Source organism: Amaranthus tricolor, chromosome 3 (genome assembly GCF_026212465.1).
Source record: "Amaranthus tricolor cultivar Red isolate AtriRed21 chromosome 3, ASM2621246v1, whole genome shotgun sequence".
Classification (NCBI taxonomy): Eukaryota; Viridiplantae; Streptophyta; class Magnoliopsida; order Caryophyllales; family Amaranthaceae; genus Amaranthus; species Amaranthus tricolor.
The window spans coordinates 23,611,287-23,636,647 of NC_080049.1; the positions used below are offsets into that span (position 1 = coordinate 23,611,287).

The 25,361-nt window shown below is 34.7% G+C and overlaps 1 protein-coding gene and 1 long non-coding RNA gene across 3 annotated transcripts; one reads left to right on the top strand and one right to left on the bottom strand.

Moving 5' to 3' along the window:
• Window positions 1–405: 405 nt before the first annotated feature.
• On the bottom strand, window positions 406–21,053 carry LOC130809408 (uncharacterized). The gene is made up of 3 exons (XR_009040801.1): window positions 19,993–21,053; window positions 17,283–17,371; window positions 406–935 (listed from the first exon to the last, which is right to left on the bottom strand). It is a non-coding gene; the product is annotated as an uncharacterized LOC130809408 (long non-coding RNA).
• Window positions 1,643–7,790, top strand: LOC130809406 (uncharacterized). 2 transcript variants are annotated; one of them, XM_057675178.1, is made up of 6 exons: window positions 1,643–1,964; window positions 2,989–3,074; window positions 3,255–3,431; window positions 6,252–6,350; window positions 6,429–6,674; window positions 7,093–7,790. In XM_057675178.1, the coding sequence occupies exons 2-6, from the start codon at window positions 3,012–3,014 to the stop codon at window positions 7,414–7,416; spliced, it is 909 nt and encodes a 302-aa protein (XP_057531161.1). In that variant the 5' UTR covers window positions 1,643–1,964; window positions 2,989–3,011; the 3' UTR covers window positions 7,417–7,790. The 2 variants fall into 2 exon arrangements, with proteins under 2 accessions (XP_057531161.1, XP_057531162.1); XM_057675179.1 differs by lacking the exon at window positions 1,643–1,964 and adding an exon at window positions 1,986–2,048.
• Window positions 21,054–25,361: the final 4,308 nt, after the last annotated feature.

Here is a 25,361-nt window from a genome sequence, read left to right on the forward strand (position 1 = left end):
AATAAAATTGCTATAATCATCACAATAACATAAAGCACTATATTTTTAGAAGAATAACCCTACACAATTGTTAATTATTCAAATTTATGCAATTAAAGTGTATATATTATAAAAAAAAACAACATAAAAAATTAGGATAAGATCAATGAATAAGTAAGTAATCATATATACAAATTAACATGAGTGTTTTAAAATAAAAAATAAGAATAAGATTAATGGTTGACGCGATGAAGGCTGAGGAGAGTGATGGGAGAAAAATGGTGAATAGATTGAGGTGAATGTCAAATAAATTGGGGATTGTCCGATTATTTTGTCACTTAATATTTTCGTTTCCCCTAAATTTTTTAAAATAAAAACACAAAGGAAGAAATGTAAAAATATAATTTCACATTTCACTTACTTCTCTACAATAATCCTACATTATTTTTTGACAAATATAAATTTTTATTATTCACCAGAAAATACCAAACAAATTCAAAATCTGGCCGAGGACGCACCCAGACTGAAAATGCATCTGTATGAAATCAAAGTTTACCTTCTATGAAGGGAGTTAATAGCCCACTCTTCATGTGCATAGCAAGGGGGCCTATAGCAACAATGTTCAAAACCAAGCCAAATCAAAATTATATACAACCAAAACCACTAAAAAGAAAACACAGCAGCTCTAAAAGGTCACTGCATCTATGAGGTTCAAAACGTGGCATCTCTGTCTAATGTCATGCTTGATCATGGTAAGAACATGCCCAGGAGACCGTACAAAAGCATACCAGACCGCTTCGTTCCTGCACTTCCAAATATAGTAAAGTGTGCAAACAAAAATGGCTGTTAACACATGCTGCTTGGTTTTGGAAAACTGCCGCTTCCGAAAATCCATATTAGCGATTGGCTTAAGAGTGATGCCTATCCATGATTTAACCGCCTCCACACATGAACGGCTGAAAGGGCAATTAAAGAAGAGATGGTTATGAGTCTCGGGATATAAACCACATAAAGGACATCAGTCATTAACCAACACTTCCAATTGGTAGAGCTTCTCCTTGGTTTTTAGCTCTTGTCTAGCTACCAACCAACAAAAAAACCTAGTTTTAGGTATCGAAATCCTGTTCCAAACTAAGTATCTCCAACGAACCTTATGCTGAGTCACCATATTATGCTCTTATAGAATGCGCCCAAATTATTTTGGGTGAAATTTAGTGAAAGGTGAAATTGAGTTGGAGAATAAAACAAAAAAACAAGCGGATGATAGAAATAAATAATTAAAATGAAAAGAGAAAATAAGTTTGTGAATGATTTTGAAAGAAAGAGGGGTCATTGCCAAAAAAAAGACGCAAAATAAATAGGATAAATTAAAAGGGTAATGATATTTACAGCGTTTAGGGCTGTACATAAAAATTAACAAATTCTTTTTATCATTAATAATTTTAAATTTTCAAGAGAATCTAATTTAAAAATTGAAAAATAATTAATATTTTATACAATAATTTGAATTTTCCAAAAAATAATAAATAATAAAATAATAAAATATAATTAAAAACTCATATTTCCAAAGTAAAAATAATATTAAATAATATAAATTAAATAAAAAAATTCTTTTTATATACGGCCTTAAAGGCGGGTATATATCATTTTAGACTCATCACTTTACTGAAAATTGAGATGGACAGGCGAAGTACTAAAAATGAGGTATAAAAAAATCATGTGAAAAAAATCTTTGACCAAAATGGTAAATCAGTAAATCTCTATTCTCCACATTAAATTACAAGCAAAATCTCCATCTGGAGTCTGGATCATCTTCTTCCTTCTTCCTTCTTCCTTCTTCCTTCTCTCTCTTCAATTTCAATTTCCACGCACGAACAGTGCACTTTACCAAAACCAGACGACTAAATAATTGAATTCTGCGTGATTTTGACTCCATTACTCTCTTCTTCCTACCTTCCTTTCCTCTCTCTTCTCCTCTATTTCCGGTAATTCTCGGCTCACTCTTAACTCAAGCTTACTCTTTCTATTAATTTCTATGCTTTTCTTCAATTTTGAGATCTGTAATTCGTGTAATTTTCTTAATTTTTTTTAATATTTGAATCATTCATGATTTTAGCTTTCATATTTTTATTAGTGTTTGATTGTTATTGTTTGATCATTGTATGAATTAACTTTTCACAATTTTTGGGATTTGATTATGTGTGTGTGTGTTTGGTTCTTGATTTTTTTTGGACTTTTTTTGCTATTTTGACTCTTTTTGTTTTGATTTACATCACTGTCTAATTGCTATTACTCTCATATTCTAGATCTTTTAATTCCAATTATTGGTCTATTTATGTTGTGGGGCCGGTTTAGGTGGTAGATGTAAATGCTGATTTCCTTGATCATAAACTGTATCAATGAAAAGGAAATAAATTATTTAATTCATTATCTACTTCAATTATATTTGTTTCCTGTCCTAGTAGAATTGGTACTTCTATTTGATTGGATTATTCTAACTATTAATATTAATTATCAATTTAAAGTTAGGTTTTGTATACATGCTGCATTTTACATACTCCTATTATTATCATTTTACATACTCTGATACTCCTATTATTATAAATCTACTTTTGAAGTAAGTTAAATCGAATTCAATTATAAGGTTAGATAAATGTCAAGTAATTGAGTCCCTTTGAACACTCCTACTAATTATTAAATCAATAAACAGTTTGAATTACCGGAATTTAATTTTAGCATTCATGAAATTTAATTTTTTTTAGATCAATGTCAAAACTATAGACTTTAATTGGATCTTGAGATTAAATTTTTGCTTAACTATGTGGATTAATTTCTTCACTTAATTGTGGTCGACATTAGCAATATTTGACTATTATAGTCAAATGTGACTGATTATATTGATGGTACAGTAAGCAGTACTCCATCTTCATCTCCAAATTCTAGAGCTACACAATGATTTTTGAAATAGTTCTATTATAGGGTTTTTTTATTTATTTTTTTTTATGATAGGTTGATATATCTTTAAAACATCAATGTTTTCGTGGAGGAGTTCTCAAAAGCATGATGATAATGATCCATTACAGCAACAATCCAAGGTGAAAGTTCTTCGGTTTTGTGGAACATTATATTTTATTTTTATGATCTTAGTAATCTTTACATGATTAATTAATTAGTAGGAGTAGCATATTCTTGTCTATAACAATTGTATTACATTAGAAATGAAAACATTTGCCATTAACTAATAATTGCGATCTGGCACACTATATACTAACCAGGTCAAAGAACTTAGAACGGCTCTTGGGCCATTATGTGGACGTAGTTTAAAGTTTTGTACTGATGCTTGTCTGAGGAGATACCTGGAAGCAAGGAATTGGAATGTTGACAAGGCAAAGAAAATGATAGAAGAGACGCTAAAATGGAGGGATACATACAAACCCGAGGAAATTCGCTGGGTAAGTATTACATTGTTTGGTAACACAATATATTATGTAAATGTGTAATATCATAACCAGCCGAAATGCTTTCTTATTGCCTTGGTTCTTGAGTCTTCTTCTCAGTTATTACTGTTTTATGTGCTTGTGTGACTTACGAATTTGTTCATATTTTCTGGACATTAAATTGGAAATAATAAATGGACATTATATGTTAGAAGGATTGTTGTGTTATACCCCCAAATTTTTGGTGCCGTGTTGCTATAATGTGAACTACTTGAGGCCTGATATGAACTCATTGTTGTCCGAAAATTTGAACAATCCGTACTGACAGTGAAGCTTGCCTGGTTTTTACTTTTTCTTCTTTTCTATTGAACTTAAGTTATGGCCAACAGCACCCAAAAAAGATGTTATTTGGAACCTACCTATGAAATAAATAAACTCTATTCATCAAGTTTATCAAAATCCAAAAAGCCATAATATAGTGAATTTTTGTGCTTCATGAGAAAAGGGCTCCTTTTCAAATTACTATTATTTCTATTAGTACGTATAGCTTGTTGCTCAAAGGGTAAGACTCTTATACTAACGATACTTTTTCAACAATTCCTTTACCTAATTGACGCCTCGGTCAAACTATGAGTACGTCTTTACCAATAAAGTTAAAAAAATTTGCTGAAGCCCGTGCACCGATTTTGAAAGGTGAGGTGTTTACTTCATTCAAGGATCAAGTTCAAATAGAAAGTTTATGATGTGTTTTAGTATAGAGGGTTTATGATGTGTTTTAGTGTAGAAATCAAATAATGCAAGTTAGTGTAGTGAGCGACAATAATAAAGAAATAATCAAGATAAAGATTTAAGTTGGTTCACCAATTAATAGGCTACATCCATGGGCAAAGCCAGGATTTGGAATTACACAAATTCTTGTGAGAGACGGTCTCTTTGAAAGACTATCTCTAATTGGGCCAGTATTTTTTAAAATATTATAAGTATACATTAAGAATGATGTAAGTAGACATTTAAAATATTAAAAGTAGGCATTAAGGATACTTAAGTAGCATCAAGAATAATGTAAGTAGGCATTAAAAATACATAAAGTAGGCATTAATCTTTGAATGGGCTAGGCTTAAATACGTCTCTCAAAGAGACGGTCTCTCAAGAGACTAGCTGTTGAAATTAAGAGGGTCAAATAGTCGATATACGAGCAAACTATTTACTATATAAAAACTAGTTAAATTAATATCATATAAACTGAAATGAACTTGAATTATAGAAAAAATTATATTAAACAAATGGAATTGAAGCTAGCTTCCCTATAATTATCACCTTTGAAAAAACCCACAATGTTTTTTTGACTCTATTGTTCCTCTAGTAAGTCTCCAAAAAAATACTATCAAAATTAAGATAGTAAATTATAAACACACACTTAAAAGGATAAATGGAAAATAATGAAAGATACAGAGAAATGACATTATAATATAGATTTATTAGTTTAATAAAAAAGAAAAGTTAAATTAGGATTTGATCTCTAGATCTTATGTTATAAATCTGTTACTCAATCCATTGAACTATAGTGTTTTTTGATATATTTTGTACTCTTTAAACTATATATCATAAATTAGTAAGGGGTCAAAGCTAAAAATACAAAGGATCACATTTTCGGCAAAGGGGTCGAGCTTCCCTCGAAACCCCGAGGTAGCTTCGCACCTTGCTAGATCCACCATCTAGTCTAAGATTAATATTCTTGTGTTAAAAGGAGATAAACAAACTTGAGAGGAATTACAAATAGAGGTTTAATGTAAGAAGAGAGGAGCTAATTAGGGAGAAAACTAAAGAAAAGATGTTAAGCTCAATACATGAGACTTTGGTGCACATTAAACCAAGTATATGAGGGAGTAATTATAGGGGAAGCAATGCAAAAGTGGGGCAGCAACTAAACAAAACAGAAAGCAAAGCAGCAGATCACAAAATAGGGTCAAAGGGTCCGCTCGACCCCCGCTTGAACCCCTAACCTGCAGGTCAGCAGTTCTGACTTTGCTTGCTACTTGTCTCTTGTTCCCATACTTCATTAATGCTTCATGTAGTTCTCGTCCCATATCTCCACTACCAATAGTATATTGTACTAATGTACTAATTTGATTTCCAACAAACTAATCACATGTTGGTATTATGTCCTCTTCTTACTTAACACTGACACACATTAATTTTCTTAAGCGTTGTTTTAATCACTTAGTAAATCAAATCACCAATAATCCTAACAAATTTAAATTGAAGTTTTTAATTAAATATTGTTTCATGTGTTTGGATTATTTGAACTTTCTCATAGGAGAAGCATCAAGCATTGTGGGCCTTCAAAATGTCGATGTAGCATGGCGGATCCAAAGTTGAAACTCAGTGGGAGCACAATTAATAAAAAAAATACAAAACATCATATATATATATATATATATATATATATATATATATATATATATATATATATATATATATATAATGTTTTCAATTGGATGTTTTGTTAAACCATAAAAAAAAGGATACTTAAGAAAAATTAATTTTGTTTTATATAGTTATTGGAAATTGTAACTGCGTTTATTGACCTTTGTTAAATATCTCTAAACTCATATTAAGTGCAATTAAAATCCCTTGTTAGTAAAGAATAAAGAATAGCACAGTTAGTTTAGGCCTTGCCTCACAACCCATAAGTTCCTGAGGTTCAAATCCTATTGTTGCCAATTAAATAATTTTTTTTTAAAATACAGTGAGGGCACCTAGATCCGCCTTGTGAGAGCTCTACAAGTACTAATTTAGAAATTTTATGATAATGCGTGAGTATGTTTTGTCCAGCCTGAGGTTGCACATGAAGGTGAGACAGGAAAGGTTTCTCGGGCAAACTTCCATGATCGTGAAGGAAGAACTGTCCTTATAATGAGGCCTGGGAAACAGGTGATATTCTTTCTTCCCTTCCCGAGTCCTGACAGTGATTATGCTATTTGAAAAACTGAAATTGTGTCTCTGTTCCAGAACACCAATTCTGGAGAAGGCAATGTTCGCCACTTAGTTTACATGTTGGAGAATGCCATCCTGAACCTGCCTGAGGGTCAAGAGCAGATGGTTTGGATGATAGATTATACAGGTTTTTCAATGAGCACTAGCGTTTCTATCAAAACAGCCCGAGATATCATTAACATCTTGCAGAACCATTACCCTGAAAGACTCGGTATAGCAGTTCTTTACAATCCACCAAGGATATTTCAGGCATTCTGGAGGGTTAGTAAACTGTTTAACATGCATTTCAATTGCTGTTCTTGTATCTTTAGCAAATAATGGTATAAGATGCTGTTTGCTGGCTAAGGTTATTAGTTACTATATTGCTTTGTATTTGCTGTTCATATCATGATAACAAAGGTCAAGGTCTCAAGGACTTTTTGGCTAAGCTAAAATTTATTTATTTTATGTCTATCTGGTAATTTGTTAAAGGTAATGGAGTGATGCATTGTGGGGTCGTTTCTAATCCTACAACAAAAGCATAAAACTGATACCCACTGGAAATTTTTCTTGGATTGTAAATTAGCAACTTGAGTCAACAGGTCTAGTTCTAAGTTCTAAGTATATAAAACAGGGCTAACCTTTTTTTCTTTCAAAATTTCTTTGTGCCTCTATTTGACAACAATTTAACATATTTCAGGCTGTAAAATATTTCTTGGATCCCAAAACTTTCCAGAAGGTGAAGTTTGTTTACCCTAAGAACAAGGAGAGTGCAGAGCTGATGAGATCCTACTTTGATGTAGAAAATCTTCCGAAGGAGTTTGGCGGCAATGCTTCGCTTGAATATGACCATGAGGAATTCTCTAGACTTATGGCTGAAGACGATGTGAAGGCTGCTAGATACTGGGGATTTGATAACAAGCCATGTCATGCTGCTCAAGGTCATGTAGTTCAAGAAATACCTGTGCAGCCCATTCATGCCAACGGACATTCTAAAGCTGAAGTATTTCCAGAGCCATATTAGGCACAACAACCAAAAAAAACCGTAGGTTGCGTACATCTACCCCTAAACCCCCAGTAGGTGGGAACCATAATAGTATTGGGGTGATGAAATGTTATTGTTGTACCAAAAAATTGTAAGCTGATAGATGTCGAAAAGCTTAGTGCAGACGCCTGTTATATAAACTGAAATAAGTGCCTGTATGTTTTCTCCAGAAAGCAAAAACATAACTTACTATGTTGCGATTCAGTCGTATTTTGCATATGTGCAAGGGATCATGATTGATACCTTTATGCAGTTCTAATTTTAGATGTACTAGTATTTATTATTTAGGAAAAATTGATATTAATAATCCAACATTTTACACATCTAATTTGAATAATCCCACCTTTGGTTTATGTTTTAATTATGCACCTTTACATTTAGTTTGCTATTAGCTTTTAACTTTTTATTTTGTAATAATTCAACCTTTGTCCTTAGTTTGCTATCAATATATCCTATTAGTATGCTATCAATAAACTAAGAAAAAAGGTCGATTTATTAAAAAAATAATCCAAAGTTTAGATTATTCGTATCGGATAGATAAAAGGTTGAATTATTAATATTAATTTTTCCTACATTAATGTTGTGCGACAGCGGAAACAAAGGCGATGAACAACAATGAAACAACAAGAAATTCAATGCAAACAACAAGAAAATGACACAAGAAATTATTGTGGTTTATTATCAACGTGATAGCTATGTCCACCGGCACCGAGAACAAACAATTTCACTATGATCGCAAAGAATACAAGATGAATTACAATCACGCTCACAAATTACGATGGCTCTCTTGTGATCTCTCTTTCAATTTGTGAATCATACCACCCTATGCTAACAAGGAGGTGTATTTATAATAAAACGACTTGAAAGACCGTTTTAGGGCCTAAGTAACCATAAATAACCGATCACAAATCAAGGTAACCGTTCCAAAAAACGGTTGCCGTGAAAAGAAACTTCAATTGCGCGACCCGCGTAAAATTACGCGAGCCGCGAAGCTGGACCAGAAGCAACTCCGCGCCTCGCGGAGATCATGCTGTATGGGCTCCGCGCCCCGCGAACTCCCTTCTGACCCAAAATTCATCTTCTTCCAATGGTGTTTGCCATGTTTGAGTCACCACTATTTAACAATCTCCACCTTGACAAAAACTCGTATTCAGCAAATGATCTCATCAACACATAGTGAATATATCTCAAGCCAAAACCCGATGTAAAGCTCATACATAAGCCGTACATCCCGATAAATCTTCAACCAAGACTCATCCCGACAAGTCTTCAACCAAGACCTATCACATACTTGTCACCAAGTATAACAGCTCATAACGCTCCACCTGCATTACAAGCCCCGGGAAAGCTCCGCCTTAAGGCCAACATGCCTGCAACAGGAGCTCCCCAACACCGCCCCTAAGGGCCTACCACATCACATAGTAATCAATATTTAGTAAGTCCAAGCAATGTTTAAACTTACTAAATGGAACAAACTTAGTAAAGAAATCAGCTGGGTTGTCAGCGGTCCCGATCTTCTTTACCTTTACTCTCTTGTCAGTACGCAAGAAATGATACCTGACGTCAATGTGCTTGGTCTGATCATGGTGTACTTGGTCTTTAGCTAAGCAAATGACACTTAGACTATCACAATACACCGTAGCAAAATCCTGTGCGATACCTAGTTCCCCTACAAGGCCTTTGAGCCATATAGACTCCTTAGCTGCAGAAGTTAAAGCCATGTACTCAGCTTCAGTAGTAGACAACGTAACCGAAGACTGCAATGTAGACTTCCAACTTACCACAGAACCACCCAAAGTAAACATATATCCGGTCACCAACCTTCTGGTATCCACATCAGCTGCATAATCAGAATCACTATATCCAGTTACCAAACACTCCTTACCATTTCCATACAGAAGACCAATATCAGTTGTTCCTCTCAAGTAGCAAAAAATCCTTTTCACCCCCTGCCAGTGCTCTCTCCCAGGTCGAGCCATGAACCTACTCACAACACTGACAGCGTGCGCAATATCCGGCCTAGTGCAGACCATAGCATACATCAAACAGCCAAAAACGTTGGCATAAGGAACTCTAGACATATACGCCAACTCCTCCTCAGTTTGAGGTGACATAGACAAAGACAATTTGCAGCTCACAGATGTTGGTGTACTTATAGGCTTCGATTTCTCCATCCCAAAATGAGACAAAATCCTTTCGATGTAACTTTTCTGAGTCAAGAAAAGCTTACCTCTAGCCCGATCCCTATAGATCTCCATACCCAAAATCTTCTTAGCTGGACCCAAATCTTTCATATCAAATTCCGAGTTAAGCAACTCTTTAAGTCTAGCAATATCCGATTTATTCTTTGTGGCAACAAGCATGTCATCAACATATAAGAATAAATAAATCATGGAACCGTCATCCAGCTTACTATGATACACACAGCAATCATACGAATTCCTATCAAAACCATGCGAAACCATAAAAGAATCAAACCTCTTGTACCACTGCCGAGGGGATTGCTTAAGTCCATACAACGACTTTAGCAATCTGCATGCATAGTTCTCTTTCCCTGGAATCTCAAATCCCTCGGGCTGCTTCATCAAAATCTCCTCCTCCAAATCGCTATGAAGGAAAGTCGTCTTAACATCCAGCTGCTCTAGCTCAAGGTCATAATGTGCTACAATTGACAATAGCACACGAATAGAAGTATGTCGAACCACCGGTGAGAATATATCCACAAAGTAACCCCTTCTACCTGACTGAACCCCTTTGCAACTAGCCTAGCCTTAAAACGAACTTTCTCAGATTCAGATGACCCTTCTTTCTTCTTAAAGATCCACTTACACCCTACAAGTTTTCTCCCCTCTAGTACCTTCACAAGTTCCCACACTCTGTTCTTGTAAAGAGATTGCATCTCTTCACCCATTGCAGCAAGCCATTGCGCAGACTCACTACAACTAATTGCTTGTTTATACGTGGCAGGTTCATATGACTCTACATCATCAGCTACACTCAATGCATAACCTGTCAAATTCTCAACAAAGCAATTCCTTCCTTCCATCTCTTCAATCAACCTAACAGGCTTCTTGATAACTCGTCAAGGTCTCTTAATAATGGTGTCGGATTGACTAGATGACCCCTGATTAGACTGCTCCACCTCCTCCCCAGAGTTAGGAGGAGATGGAACAACCTCAGGTTCAGGAGTACTAGGCACTGGAACCTCAGCATCATCATCAATAAATTGCACTCGAGGTAAATCAGCAATGGATGACTGGTGTACCTCAAGCACCCCATCTGTCTGTAGTATGTTCTCCATTTCCTTCCCCAAATCAGAAGACTCCGAGCGCTTCTTGGAATACATGGTGCTCTCATCAAAAGTGACATCCCTACTAAAAATGACCCGACCCTCTGAAGGCGAATAGATCCTAAACCCCTTCACACCATCACCGTACCCAAGAAAACACCCCGTCTTGGCTCGTGGATCCAGCTTACCCTCACTAACATGATAATAAGCAACACAACCAAAGATCTTCAAGTTAGAGAAACTAGGTAACTTACCACTCCAGATCTCAAACGGGATTTTGAAGTCAATTCCCGAATGAGGACCCCTATTGATGATATAACAAGCTGTCATCACAGCTTCACTCCAATACCTCCTCCCAAGCCCTACATTAGAAAGAATGCATCGAACACTCTCAAGCAGTGTCTGATTAACCCGCTCTGCAACTGTAACACCCCGAGATTTTAATGGCATAATTTAATATTTTAATAGTTTTTAAAGATTTTACGATTATATTTAATTATTTATGAAATTAGTTTTAATAAATTTCTTGCATACATGAATTTAAATGTTAATTTATATATATATATCAAAAATATAGTTACGATTTCTTAAATAAAGAGGCTCGAATCGAAATGATTATTTTATTAAAATGTGTGAGGCCGCGAAAGTGAGTCTCTTAGTTGGATCTCGCAACAAAATGAACCGAGATAAAAATAAATAAAATAAGCATGATAATAATAATAATTAAAAAAAAAAAAAAAAGGAGAAGAAAACGGTTAAAGACCCACGAAACCCTAAACATTGAAGACAAGCCGTTTTCTCCTTCTCCTTCTCCTCCTTCTCCTTCTTCCTCTCTTCCCGTGCGCTTCCTTCTCCCTTCTCCTCTGCGCTGCCTTCGCCTCTCCCCACAAGCAGCAGCCTCCGCGTTCGCTTCTCCTCGCAAGCAGCAGCAAGGCTGCGTTTTCCTCCCATTCTGCAGTAAAGGCGGCCGCTACCAGCAGCCACGGCCAGGCGCGTGGTGTCCCTCTCAACCGTCTAGTCTTTACTCCTTTTCTTGTTAGCCCATTGTAAGCCTCTCAAGTTCACTCTAAGTAATTTTCCTAGTAACTAATTAGAATTTTACTAAGTTTATGAACTTGGTGTTAAATTTGTATGATTTTTCATTGAATCTTGTTGTGGGTAAGAAGTTGATTGATGACTTGAATGTATATGAATCGGGTTTTTGAAATATGGATGAAAAGTGTTAAACTTTGTATGATGGTTATTAAATCTTGCTGTGAGTGATAATTGGATTGGTGATTTGAATGCATTCATGAATTAGGTTTTAGAAATATGAATAAATAGTGTTGAGCTTTGTATTATTTTCATAGAATCTTTTTGTGGGTAAGAGTATGTTTGATGAATTGAAAATATTTTTGACTTAGAGTTTGAAGTATGAATGAAAATAATGGTAGTGTGCTATTTTGATGGTGTCTTAGTAATGAGTAACCTTAATTGTGTTGAGTGTGGGAGTTTTGTTAGGTAGGGTGGTCTTAATTGGCCTTGTTGAAGTAAAAGAAATTATTAATGTTGATTACAAGTGCCCTCGTTAGATTATCAAAGTATAATTAAATGATATTAGTAAGGCTATGAACATAGTGTCAACTGTTGAGAATTATTAAAGCTACTTGTTATGATGCTTGATTTTAGTTCTTTCTAACCTTAGAGAATATAATGAATGATGCTGTGATGTGATAACTTTAAGACTCGTCGTTGTCGTCATATTAGCACTACATCAACATTAAGTGTGAATCGTCGCCTTATATTAAGATGATGTGAACCGTTATAACTCAAAGTTAGTTGGCATAATGAAACAGTCGACATGATCCTTTTATTCTTTGCCGATGGAAAAACTTGTGTTATTGTTGAATTGACGATTATGCTTGATGTTGAATGAGATGCGTACGTGCTAGAAGTAATTGAAAACTTGTCGTGAATGGATGATAGTGGTTACTTGGTTTCTTGCTGGTATACCCAAGTAGTTAAGAGAACTTATAAGTTCAATTCCCAACTTGTATAGGTTCCCAGTTTATAAGAGGAAAGTAGACCCTTAGTTGGGTGATTTTTGTAACTTGTGGTCGTGCAGTGACGCTTACAGGTACGTACACGCAGTAATTTATTATCATGTTTATCGTTACAAAGTATTATCAATATTTCATGATTGTATACATCGTATTAGAATTATAGAGCGCTAGAAAGTGAATTATGCTAGCGTATAGTCATACTAGTAATATAGGCAAGTAGAATGAAAACATTAGGAGACTATGAGAACAAATTTCTAAATAGTAGAGAACGCATCGTAGTTGTGTGTGGTGTCGAAGTGATTTCCTACTTATTGAGCCTTGATGTATGATTAATTGGCGTGACTCGACTGGATTATGTCCGGTTGATTTAATAGTCCCCTAGGTGAGGTTCGACGGGACCACCGTAAGGGGGGTATGAGTATGCTTGGGTCATTGGGCGCCGGATGGCCGATACCGCCCCTTGACCGAGGCGATACCATGCGGGCCTTGCAAACCCCAATATGGTGGCCTCTTCACTGGTTTAGTACCCCAGTGTGTTAGTTTTTCCCGAAGGTAGGACCCGAGAGGGTCAGCTGGAGGGGGCATGAGCTCATACTTTGCCAATGGGCGCCGGATGGCCGATAACGCCCTTGGCCGTGTCACTATGCCATGAATAGAGAAAGGATTCACTACCCTTGAATATATTCCGAGAGATTAGTAGTTTGAAAGAGAAATTATGAATAGATAGAGGTGTTCAAACACATGAGTAGACTTGCTATTGCCATACTATATCGTTGTCTATTGTTTTGTTTAATGATTTCAATTATTATAAGTTCATTATTACTGACGTGTACATGTTGTTGTTGTTTGCTCATGACTCTCTATGATGTTCCTGCTATGACGCATATGACTATGGTCATTATGTTGAGCAGCAGGAGGATCATAACTTGGCATGACAGGTATAGGAGCTTCTTTTGCTTTGCATTGGGGAAAGAGCGGAGTACGAACGTAACAATTGTATATAAAATTGTCTTAATGCTTCTAGCTTCTATGATACTTGTACAGTTTTCTTTTGGGGTTGTAAAACTTCTTTTGTATGGAGCCACGTGACTCCTCGTATGATCCATAGATCCGCTGCGTAGTTTTGGATGTACAGTAGGGAGAATACTCCTTTAGTATCCGTCAGATCGATGCGTTGACACTGGAACCACGATCCTCGTTAGAGTTGATGTTTTGTGAAGCCGACGATGATTTATTCCGTCGTGACGTATTCTTTTGAAAGGCGTTATAGGCCTTAGATTAGTTTAATCATGTTAATCAATTATAACTATACATATTCTAGTCACATCCTCAGTTTTCAGCAGAGATGCTGCCGAAATTTCAACTCACTCACCCTTTTTAATTAATCCTTAGCATTTATGTTAAGTATTTTCTCTTTTTCTTTTTATGTAACACCCGAATTTCCTCCCTTCCTTCACGATTCTGGTTTCGTTTAAGGGGTTGGAAATTCAGGGGTGTTACAGCAACACCGTTCTGCTGTAGTTTCATCTTGACGGTATGATGCCGACGAATACCCTTATCTGCACAGAACTGATTAAACTCCTCTTTGCAAAACTCTAGCCCATTGTCTGTTCGTAGCTTCTTGATTTTCCTACCCTGCCGATTCTCCACCAAAGCTTTCCATTGCTTAAAAGCTTTGAAGGCCTCATCCTTTGACTTAAGCAATCTAAGCCATGTGTATCGAGATTTGTCATCTACAAATGACACAAAATAGCGGAAACCTCCCATACCTTCAGCCCTAGATGGACCCCAGCAATCTGAATGGATGTAATCGAGCACTTCATCAGTAACGTGAGCACCCTTGCTGAACTTTGACCTGTGTTTCTTCCCAAACACACAATGCTCACAAAATTCAAGGTTGGTAACCTTGATCCCGGATAGCAGACCCCTCTTAGACAAAAGCTGCATCCCCTTCTCCCCCATATGACCAAGCCTCATGTGCCAAATCTTGGTTATCTCCTGGTGGGATACTGATGCGCAAACCGCAGAACTAGACAGTGTGACACCCTCAAAGACATAGAGGGTGTTCCTCTTGATATCCTTAAGTACCAACTCTGAACCTCGATAAATGGACAACTCCCCATCTGAAACCGCTCCATTGTACCCCAAATCATCCAAGGCACCCAATGAAATAAGATTCTTCCCCAAAGTAGGGACATGCCGCACCCTTGTCAATGTCAACTTTCGCCCATCACTAGTCCTCAATCTCATGGATCCAATACCCGTAACCTTACAAGGTGCGTTGTTACCTACAATAACATTACCCCCATTGCAAGGCTCATATGTGTCAAACCAATTTCGACGTGGACTCATATGGAACGAACACCCCGAATCTAGAACCCAATCATCAGAAAGATCCCCAGACTTAGCAGAACTCACTAATGCCAAGTCTTCCTCCGAATTATAGTTCTCCTTCAATTTTACTTCAACTACAGCAGCTTGGGACTTGCCCTTCCTCACCGGGCAATTAGCCCTAAAGTGACCCGGTTCTTTACAGTAATAACAGGTTTTCCCTGCAGTCTTTCCAGATCCCTCATTGTCGTTTCCAGCACCCGACCCAGTATTGTTGGCCTTGTTAACCCCCTTCTTCTTTTTAGACTTCCCGGACTTAACAAACAACCCACTGCCACTATCCCCGTTATCACCTATAGCCTTTTGACGAAGTTCCCTAGTATGAAGTGCTGCCTTCACTTCTTCTAGGGTCAGGGAGTCTTTACCAACAACGCAGCATCCTCATCATCTACTTTAACATCTAAGTTACGCAAATCTAGTAAAATAGAGTTAAGTTTTTCAAGATGTTCCCGTAAGGGAGTACCTGACTGCATTCGGAGGCTGAACAACCGCTGCTTCAGCAATAATTTGTTGGTCAGCGACTTAGTCATATACAATGACTCCAACTTCATCCAAAGTTCCGCCGCTGTAGCCTGATCAGCGACCTCCGTGATGATATGATCATCCAGACTTAGAAAAATGGTAAAATGAGCCTTTTCCTCCATTACTGCTAATTGTGCGTCAGTTAATCCATCATTCGACCCCGCAGTGGTACTCCATAAAGCCAACGGACGCCAGATTTGTTGCTGTTTCAACAGAGCCTTCATCTTGATTTGCTATAGCCCGAAGCTATTTTTCCCGGTAAATTTCTCAATTCTTATTGTCGAATCTCCGACCATTGTTTCACTCAAAAAACTCTCCAAGGATTTAAAACCTAAGCTCTTGATGCTAATTGTTATGCGACAGCGGAAGCAAAAGCGATGAAGAACAATGAAACAACAAGAAATTCAATGCAAACAACAAGAAAATGACACAAGAAATTATCGTGGTTCACTATCAACGTGATAGCTACGTCCACCGGCACCGAGAACAAACAATTTCACTATGATCGCAAAGAATACAAGATGCATTACAATCACGCTCACAAATTACGATGGCTCTCTTGTGATCTCTCTTTCAATTGGTGAATCATACCACCCTATGCTAACAAGGAGGTGTATTTATAATAAAACGACTTGAAAGACGGTTTTAGGGCCTAAGTAATCACAAATAACCGATCACAAATCAAGGTAACCGTTCAAAAAACGGTTCCCGTGAAAAGAAACTTCAATTGCGCGACCCGCGTAAAATTACGCGACCCGCGAAGCTGGACCAGAAGCAACTCCGCGCCCCGCGGAGATCATGCTGTATGGGCTCCGCGCTCCGCGGACTCCCTTCTGACCCAAAATTCATCTTCTTCCAATGGTGTTTGCCATGTTTGAGTCACCATTATTTAACAATTAATAAATTCAAAACCTCTACAAAATTGTTGTTTGTGACTTATGGTTTTGATTGTTGTGTACTGTGGTGCTAAGTCTCTCCAATTGTCCAAATTAAAATGGATATCGAGTTGGTATAAGATGAGAAAGGAGGAAATCCAGAAAAACCTAGTCTACTCCTTGCCAACAAATGGTATGGTATATATAGGCAACAAGTTGAAGGAGAACTCTTGAATACTTTAGATGTTAAAATGTTAGAAGTCATGAATGCAAAATGATGATAATATAATCCTTGAACTAGATAAATCTAGAATGTATTAGAGTATTACTTCGTCTATTTCATTTTCTTTGCAACTGATAGTGTCACTTTCTCACACAACATATCACAAACACAATTTGTTGCCAGTATTTCAGAACTAGGGTAATATTTAGTTAGTCAACATTAGGAATTACTTCGCATTTTGGTATGGTCTTAAGTGTAGAGTATCCGTGTGAAGGAGTGCACAAGTGTGTGGTAATCAGAAACACAGTGAGCAAGTTCTAAGTAGTAAATAGTGTGCCAAATTGCAATTATTAGTTAATTGGCAAATGTTTTCATTTCTCATGTAATACAATTGTTACGGACAATAATATGCTACTCCTACTAATTAATTAATCATGTAAAGGTAAACTAAGATCATAAAATTAAAATAAATATAATGTTCCACAAAACCGAAGAACTTTCACCTTGGATTGTCGCAGTAATGGATCATTATCATCATGATGCTTCTGAAAACTCTTCCACGAAAACATTGTTATTCTAGAGATAAATTAACCTGTCATTAAAAAAACTCATTATACATTTTATTTCGAATTATAGTGAAATCATTAATGAAGAATTTGAGAATTACAAAATTTAAAAAGTCATTTTCAAATTCTCATTTTTAACCACTTTATAACCATAGTGAATTTGACTCAAATTCAAATTTAAATATTTTTTATTTGCCAAACACTAAATTTAGATCAAATTCATATTTTAGAATGAAATAATCATTCCCAGACATTGAATAATAGAATTGTATCATCACAAAAATCTTTGTGTAGCTCTAGAATAATTTGGAAATGAAGATGGAGTACTGTTTACTGTATGTACTATCAACATAATCAGTCACATTTAACTTAACTTAATAGTCAAACATTGCTAACATCACCTTAAATAAGTGAATAAATTATTCAAAAAATATTATTTTTCAACGTTTTTAACAAAAATTTAATCTCATGATCCAATAAAGTCGACAGTTTATTGATATTATTAGTCGACTAGAAACGTTGAAAACAGAGCTGATGACCATATATTTATTTGATTTTGTAATCGAATTTGTTTTGATCGGACTTTAAACATAGTTGTATAATTATATGTAAAAAAAATGCAACATGCACACAAGAGTCAATAACAAAACGAACTGAAATCGACCAGATAAATCAAATAAACATCTCTCATTATATCTTAGAATAATCCAATCAAATAGAAGTATCTAGAGGTGTTCAAAACAGACCCGATGACTCGGTATTTACCCAATCTTAGAAACGAACCCGACTAAACTCGACTTCAAAATAAATTTAAAATAATGTAAAAATTAATGTGGACACAAGACTCGATTTTGAATCGACCCGAAATACCTAACCCGAAATTGATCCAATAACTCAAATAAACACCTACTGATTATACTTGAAACAAATAATTGTAATTGATAATTGGAGCTGTTCACGGGCGGGTTACCTGCCAGGCTTGACCCACTTGGCTCAAAAAATGGGCAGACTTGGACAACATTTTTATAAAAAATTAAAATTTGGACGGATAATATTTGCCTGCTAAGATAAATAGGCGGGTAGCGATACCAAAAAACTACCTACGGGTATACCCGACCGCCCACTTAGTTTAATATATTGATTATTAAGTAATAATTCGATTATTTTTAAGTCGATCTAGTCTACCTCATCTACTATCTATATTACCCATTAAATAATAATTTACCCAACTTAGTTTAGTACTCCTATTAGTACAATAATTTACTTATCCGTTGTCTACATTACTTCGTAGTAATTGATGATGATTGATGATCGCATTGCTTTGGTTGAAACATCTCTAAAAACTGGGTGGGTAGCGACAAAAAAATATGTACGCAAATGCAGGCGGACTTTTGAATATTTGAGCCCGCATGTAGATTTTTAATGGATTATCCAGTTCGCTACCCGTGCAAGCCCGCCCATAAATAGATCAATTAATAATGGAATTTAATTTTATATAATCTAAAAGAAAACTAAAAATTTGTTAATACAATGATCCAATTCAAAATAGCAAAAAAGGCAAAAAAAATCAAGAGCCAAAAACACACAAAATTAAATCCCAAAAAATGTGAAAAGTTTAATTCGTACAATGGTCAAACAATAACAATCAAACAGTAAATTATAAAAACATGAAAGCTAAAATCATGAATGATTCAAATATTTGCAAAAGTAAAGAAAATTAAAACAATTTACATCTCAAAATTGAAGAAAAGCATAGAAATTACTCCTTTTTTACTTAATAAAGTTCCCATAACAATTGTTCACCAAAATTAAGAAAGTTTAGACAATGGAAATATTATTCTATTGAATAATAGATTTGATAATGGAACAGCGAAAATCATAAATATTAAAAAAATATTAAAAGAAAGTTAGTGGAAAAAGTATGTAACCACAACGTTCAAATGTGTTCCTTTTTTAGATTTATCGAACCGACATTGCCCGCCTCGAAGCTATACCCGAACCGATTGACAACCGAAAATGGGAAAACTGAACTCGAGCTGTAATTGATTTTTCTAACCGACACATAACCGTTAACCAAGATTACCCGAACCTAATAATGACCGACCCGAGTCATATCCGACCCGAATCATGCTCAAAACCGAACTTGATCCGGCTAAAACCGACTTAACCCAAACGAAGTTTAGATCGAAGTGCTGTAAACCTGAACCAATTTTTTACATAGAAGTATAATTGACTCATATTCGATCATCTTATTAGTTATTCTAATAAAGTCATATATTTAGAGTTAATAATCAATGGTCAATGTTTATTTAACTACTTTTAACGAATTAGATGAAAATTAATAGAACTTTATAATTTTAATTTCCGGTCAAACAAGTAATAGTAACAATGTAATAATGATCACTAAGTGATTTGCATTTTCACTATTTTGCTTTAAGTAAAGAAACCTTAATATCAATTAAAAAATGAATAACAACTTAATTTGATACTGACTCAATCAATAATAATTAGTAATTCGCAATTCGTAGCCGAATTATACTTGAAAAATACCCGAACCCGATCTGTACCTGGTAAAATCGAACCAATCATTAACCGATGACAACCCGAGACCGATTGAAACTCGACACGAACTTTAACCGACACTAACCTGATGCTAAACCCGATAGTTCGAATAACCGATCTTCAACCAAACCGTGACTAACCAACCCGACCTGAGTATGACCTGTTGCAACACGCATCCGAAATATAACCGAATTGAATGACACCTATCCGAAACCGACCCGATCATACGAATGGACACCTCTAACCACAACTACGAGTGTTCATAAAAACTCGATCCGAATATCTGGTATTCGGTTTCCAAAACCATATAATTTGCCCGATTTTCGCAAACCAAATAATCCAGATCGGGTACCCGATTTTAAAACCGAATACCGGATCCAGGTCACATAATTTTGGAAACTGGATATCTGATATCCGATTTTTTAATTATTTTTTTTGTAAATAAAATGATGATGATATCTCTTTAGCTAACCTTAGGTTAAGTATTTTTAGAAAGTTAGTAGTTGAATTTTATTATTGGTCTTACTTAAACTAATGAACAATAATATTATTGGTTAATTTTCTTAATTAATCTTTTATGACTAATTAAGTTAAATATTTTAGAAAGCTAGTATTTGAATTTTATATAAAAAAATATTCTAAATAAAAATAGAGATAAACAAACGTAAGGTTGAACAAAAAAAGAGACAAAAAAAATTTCTAATATAACCGGGTATCTGGATCCGACCCAAATTAAACCGAGTATCTAGATTTCCGATTTATTCGGATCGGAACCAAATCGCATTTTTAGGTATCCGAAAAACTGGATTTCGGATTTTCGGATCCGGGTCGGCCCGGTATTTGATTTTGAACACCCCTAACCACAACTAATAAAAAATAATTTTATAAAGTTGGTAAAAAACAAGTGAAGAAAATAAGAAATATATAAAAACATCAAAATAAAGTAAGTGAAAGATATATGAAAACTATAAGCATCATTAAAATATTAAAAATAAAGATTAATAAGATTATTTTTATCCAAAATAATATAAATGAAAAAATTCTATATAACAACAACAAATAAAATAGCGCTAAATAAAAAATAAGAACTTTTTTAGGTCGGGAAAAAAGGAGTAATATAAAGAGTAAACTTGAGTTAAGAGTGAGCAGAGAATTACCGGAATTGCAGGAGAAGAGAGGAGAGAAAGGTCCGAGACGAGAGTAGTAATGATAAGCTTAAGCAGAGTTCAATTATATATATATTTTGTAGTCGTGAAGAGATTTATTGACAACGTTTAACTTTTCCAAAAATTCAACTTTTACAAAGTCAAAACTGGAGACAATATCTTTTTATATCAAATAGGAGCATCAGCAGTGATGCATAAAAAGTTGAAAAATTCAATTCTAACAGCATCCCAATTGTGGGAAAATGTTCCACTTGTGAAATTTTATTGTTCAAAATTTAATCCCATTGCTGAAAAGAATTATAAAAACTCACAATTTTTTTTTTTTTATACTATACCAGTGGAAATTTTTTAAAATACAACTTTCCTCTCCAAACAAATTAATAGTTGACACTTGTAAAAATAATTTTCTTTTATTTTTAAATGGAGTTATTTTATTTATATATATACGAGTATAAAACCATATGCAATGTACGAAGTTCTTAACATTAAGATAGATAAAGTAAATACACTCTCCGTCTCTTAAAAAAGTTTCTATTTTTCATTTTTAAGTGTTCAATTTGTTGTTTTTATACTTTTCTAAAATTTAAATAAAAACAATCTTATTTATACTTATTTTAATATTTTAATAATACTTATGGTATCATTATCTTCCACTAATTTTATGTTAACATTTTATATTTCTTATGGTTCCCACATGTTTCTCACAAATTTTATAGTAACATTTTTTTATTTGTTGTAGTCCCCATATTTTTTCCACTAATTTTCTTTAAATAATTTTTAATTATTGTACCCATTTTTCTCCACTAAATTTATTATTCAATAAAATAATATATTCACTATCTAAAAAGCTTTCTTAATTCTCGTAAAAATTCCTTGTGGGAACTTCATTAAGATATGGAGAGAATAATTGTCTAAAAAAAACAATAATTGCTATGGGTGATATGACATTGTTAAATTTGCATAATAAACTTAAATAATTTGTAGATTACCTCAAACACGAGGAATAAAATTGTCTTGTAAGTTAGAAATAATTGATTTATTGATTCGTCGATTATATATAAAATCTTTTTGGATTGATCTTGTTCTCTTTGTCGTTTCCTAACTTTGTTTTGCAATTATATTGGAATTCTTCATTAATTAAATGCAAAAAATTACTTAAATCATCATCATCATCATCATCATACCCAGTGTATCCCAATCACAGAAAACTATGGTCAGGGTCTGGGGAGGGAAAAAAGACGGCAGCTCATACCCATAGAGAAGAGTGCAGTCAAAGAGTCCCTCGGCTCGAAAAAGGTTTTCAAAGAGAGAAAAACCTGCAACTTACAAACATAAAAAATAGAATACGTACAAATAACTAAAAAGGATAAAAGTAAAGAAGGTAAAGAGCGATAAATGAAGGCAATAAACGATAACAAACGATTGGTTAAAGGGAAGGATTTAGTAATCTAAGAAGTGGATGAGGTGCTGCCAACTGCCCCTGTCCCTGTCCTTGGTCAGGTCCTTGGAGAGATGAAGTTCATGCAGGTCACTTTTAATCTGTTCCTCCCACGTTCCCTTAGGTCTTCCTCAAATTCTCTTGCCCTCCACTATGATGCAAAAAATTACTTAAATAGTGGTGCTAAACTTAAATCTTACAGAACTAATTTAAAGCTTATAATTTCACCATTAATCATAATTGACCTAAGTTGATAAGTGTTCTTTTTTTTTGTTTAAACATCTTTCTCTGCGATACTTAGGTGAATTTTAATCAGCAATTTAAATTCACATTATTTGCCACGTAAGCCAATATAAAAATTAATATCCAATTAAAAAAATCCAAATGACAACTGTCTAAAGAATGAAGATTGCTTGTGAAGAGTGTCAAGTAGGGTACTCTACCTAGGCAAAAACTATCACACTTAGAGGGTGTTTGGTATGAGAAGTGGAAAGGGAATGGAAAGGAAACTTATAAGGAGTAAGGGAAATGGTAAGGATTATGGTTAATGGTTGTTTGGTATAACCATGTAAGAGAAACGCTTTCTTTTATTTCCCTTTCTTATTGTTTGATATCTAAGTAAGGTAATCAATTATATTCTTTAATTTTCAAGCATAGGATATTATATTGCATTTGCAATACTCAATACTAGCATATCAAACATATACCAGTGGAAATCATCTAGCATTTGTAGTTATTAATATACGGAGCTTCCTAAATCAAAACCAAGAAAATAACAAAAATGTAATTGTTTATTCTCAGGTTACACCACGAATAAATCCAAAACAAAGAGCTTCCTTCTTCATTGGCGCTTCTTAAAAGACCATTTTTACTTTTTCTTGAGAAGATCAAGTACGTATTGTTTCTTCAAGTTTTGTTGAGCTTGATAAAATATACGGAGCTTGTGTTCTTCGGCAATGAGAATTGTAGCGGCTTCTAAGGCCTCAGAGGGAGAAACACCATCTAACTTCATAACCTCTTCCAAAACTTTATTCACTTTTTCATCCATTTTTTGCTCTCTTTCCTCGGCTTTAGCCCACACCCTAGCCATAGTGCCAAGATTAGCATTAATATTATCAAAGATTTTCCCAAAATTACTTGTAGCATCATGAAGAGAAGAAACAGATTTATCAACATCACTTTTCCTTCCTATTTGTTATTCCTTCAATTCCTTTAACTTAGGTTTCTTTGAAGATGATGAAGTATCATGCTCTTGTTTAATCAAATGTTTCTTGGATTGTACAGAGTGAGTAATCGACTGAGTTCTTGAATCTGCATCATCATTCTCATTACAATCTATGAAAATTGGTTTCTTTGTAATTTCAACATCGATGTTGTTGATAACTCCTATAAAAGATTCACTCATATCCCCTATTGCCTTGTCTTTAGCATAAATTTCCTCAAGTTTGTCGTATTATGGAAAAAGTATACCGTACAATCCCTTAGCCTTCTTATGAACCTGTTCCGAAACAAAATATTATATTGTGATTATAGTTTACAGCAAATACAACAGATTCCAAAACAAAACCATATTGTAACAGTAGAAACATTTGTGTTGTGATTACAATTGATTGGGAATTTGAGTAGAAGCAACTGTAATCAACTAAGAGAAAATGTGATTACTGTAATCAACTGTAATACCCCAAACCATGTAGAAGCAAATATTATAATGTAGAAACAAAAGATTCAAATACAACACACAAATTCCCAATCAATTAGCAAACAAAACCATATTTGTAACATTTCATAATGAAGTCAAAAAAAAGAAATCAAACAGCCACAAAGACAGGGAAACAACAAACAAAGACTAACAAGGAAATTAAACGAATGTTAAATTAATTAAAACTTACCTTTGCCCATTCATCAAATACCTTTTTCTCTACTTGTAACATTTTCTTATCAGCATCCCACCCAAAATCCGAAGTAGATAACATCTCGGTCATGGCATTGTACTTTTCTGACCAATGTTTGATTCTAGACTCAATGTGTGGAAAAGCCTTCAAATCATAATTAGGAAACTCATTATTTATCAAATCTTCTAATCTATTCATATAACCATTCTTAAAACTGCTGTCAAGTTTACACTTAGGATGCACTGACAACCGATGTAAATATTTTATTAGCATGGAAACTTCTTCATACGTCCAATATTGCTTATTCTTGCCTCTCCTTGTACTACTTCCTTCCATCTTAAGTACCTGGAAAGTGAAACAATCAATTTCATGGTTAGTAGAATGTTTGATCATATGTAAGCTCTAAAACACTCCATAATCACAAGAGTACAATTGTAAAACAATACAAACAATACATGGTTAATAAGTACAAGAGCTATACTCTCACCACTAGTGCTATAATTGTGATAGTTATAATTGAGGTACATTCAATAAAGAAAAATATTATACATGGTACAAACCTTGTCTAACTCTTGCCCTCCAACTATTAAACATATCTTGAGCTAACATATTTATATAATTAGTCCATTGGTCAGAAGTTGCAATTGTAGTAATGTACTCAACTTCATATTGGAATCATCATCTGAATCGTTATCACTCATCTCCTCTTCCTCTATATCATCTATGGGCATCACTTTTCTAATTAAATTGTGGAACAAACAACAAGCCATTACAATGCGACCTTGAGTTCTAATGGGGGAAAATGAGGGGCTTCTAATTATATTTCATCTTCCTTTAAGTAGCCCAAAACACCTCTCAATTACATTTCTTGCTCGAGCATGTTTCATATTATAATATTCTTCTGCGGTTTGCGATTGTTTATCAGTCCATTCCTTGAGATGATATCGTTGCCCTCTAT

What these genes read in the sequence shown, in the direction of transcription:
- LOC130809406 (XM_057675178.1), top strand. Translation starts at nt 3,012, where the DNA reads ATGTTTTCGTGGAGGAGTTCTCAAAAGCATGATGATAATGATCCATTA. An exon ending in CATTACAGCAACAATCCAAG is followed by an intron (nt 3,075 to 3,254) that starts GTGAAAGTTCTT and finishes TATACTAACCAG; the next exon opens with GTCAAAGAACTTAGAACGGC. An exon ending in TATTTCAGGCATTCTGGAGG is followed by an intron (nt 6,675 to 7,092) that starts GTTAGTAAACTG and finishes AACATATTTCAG; the next exon opens with GCTGTAAAATATTTCTTGGA.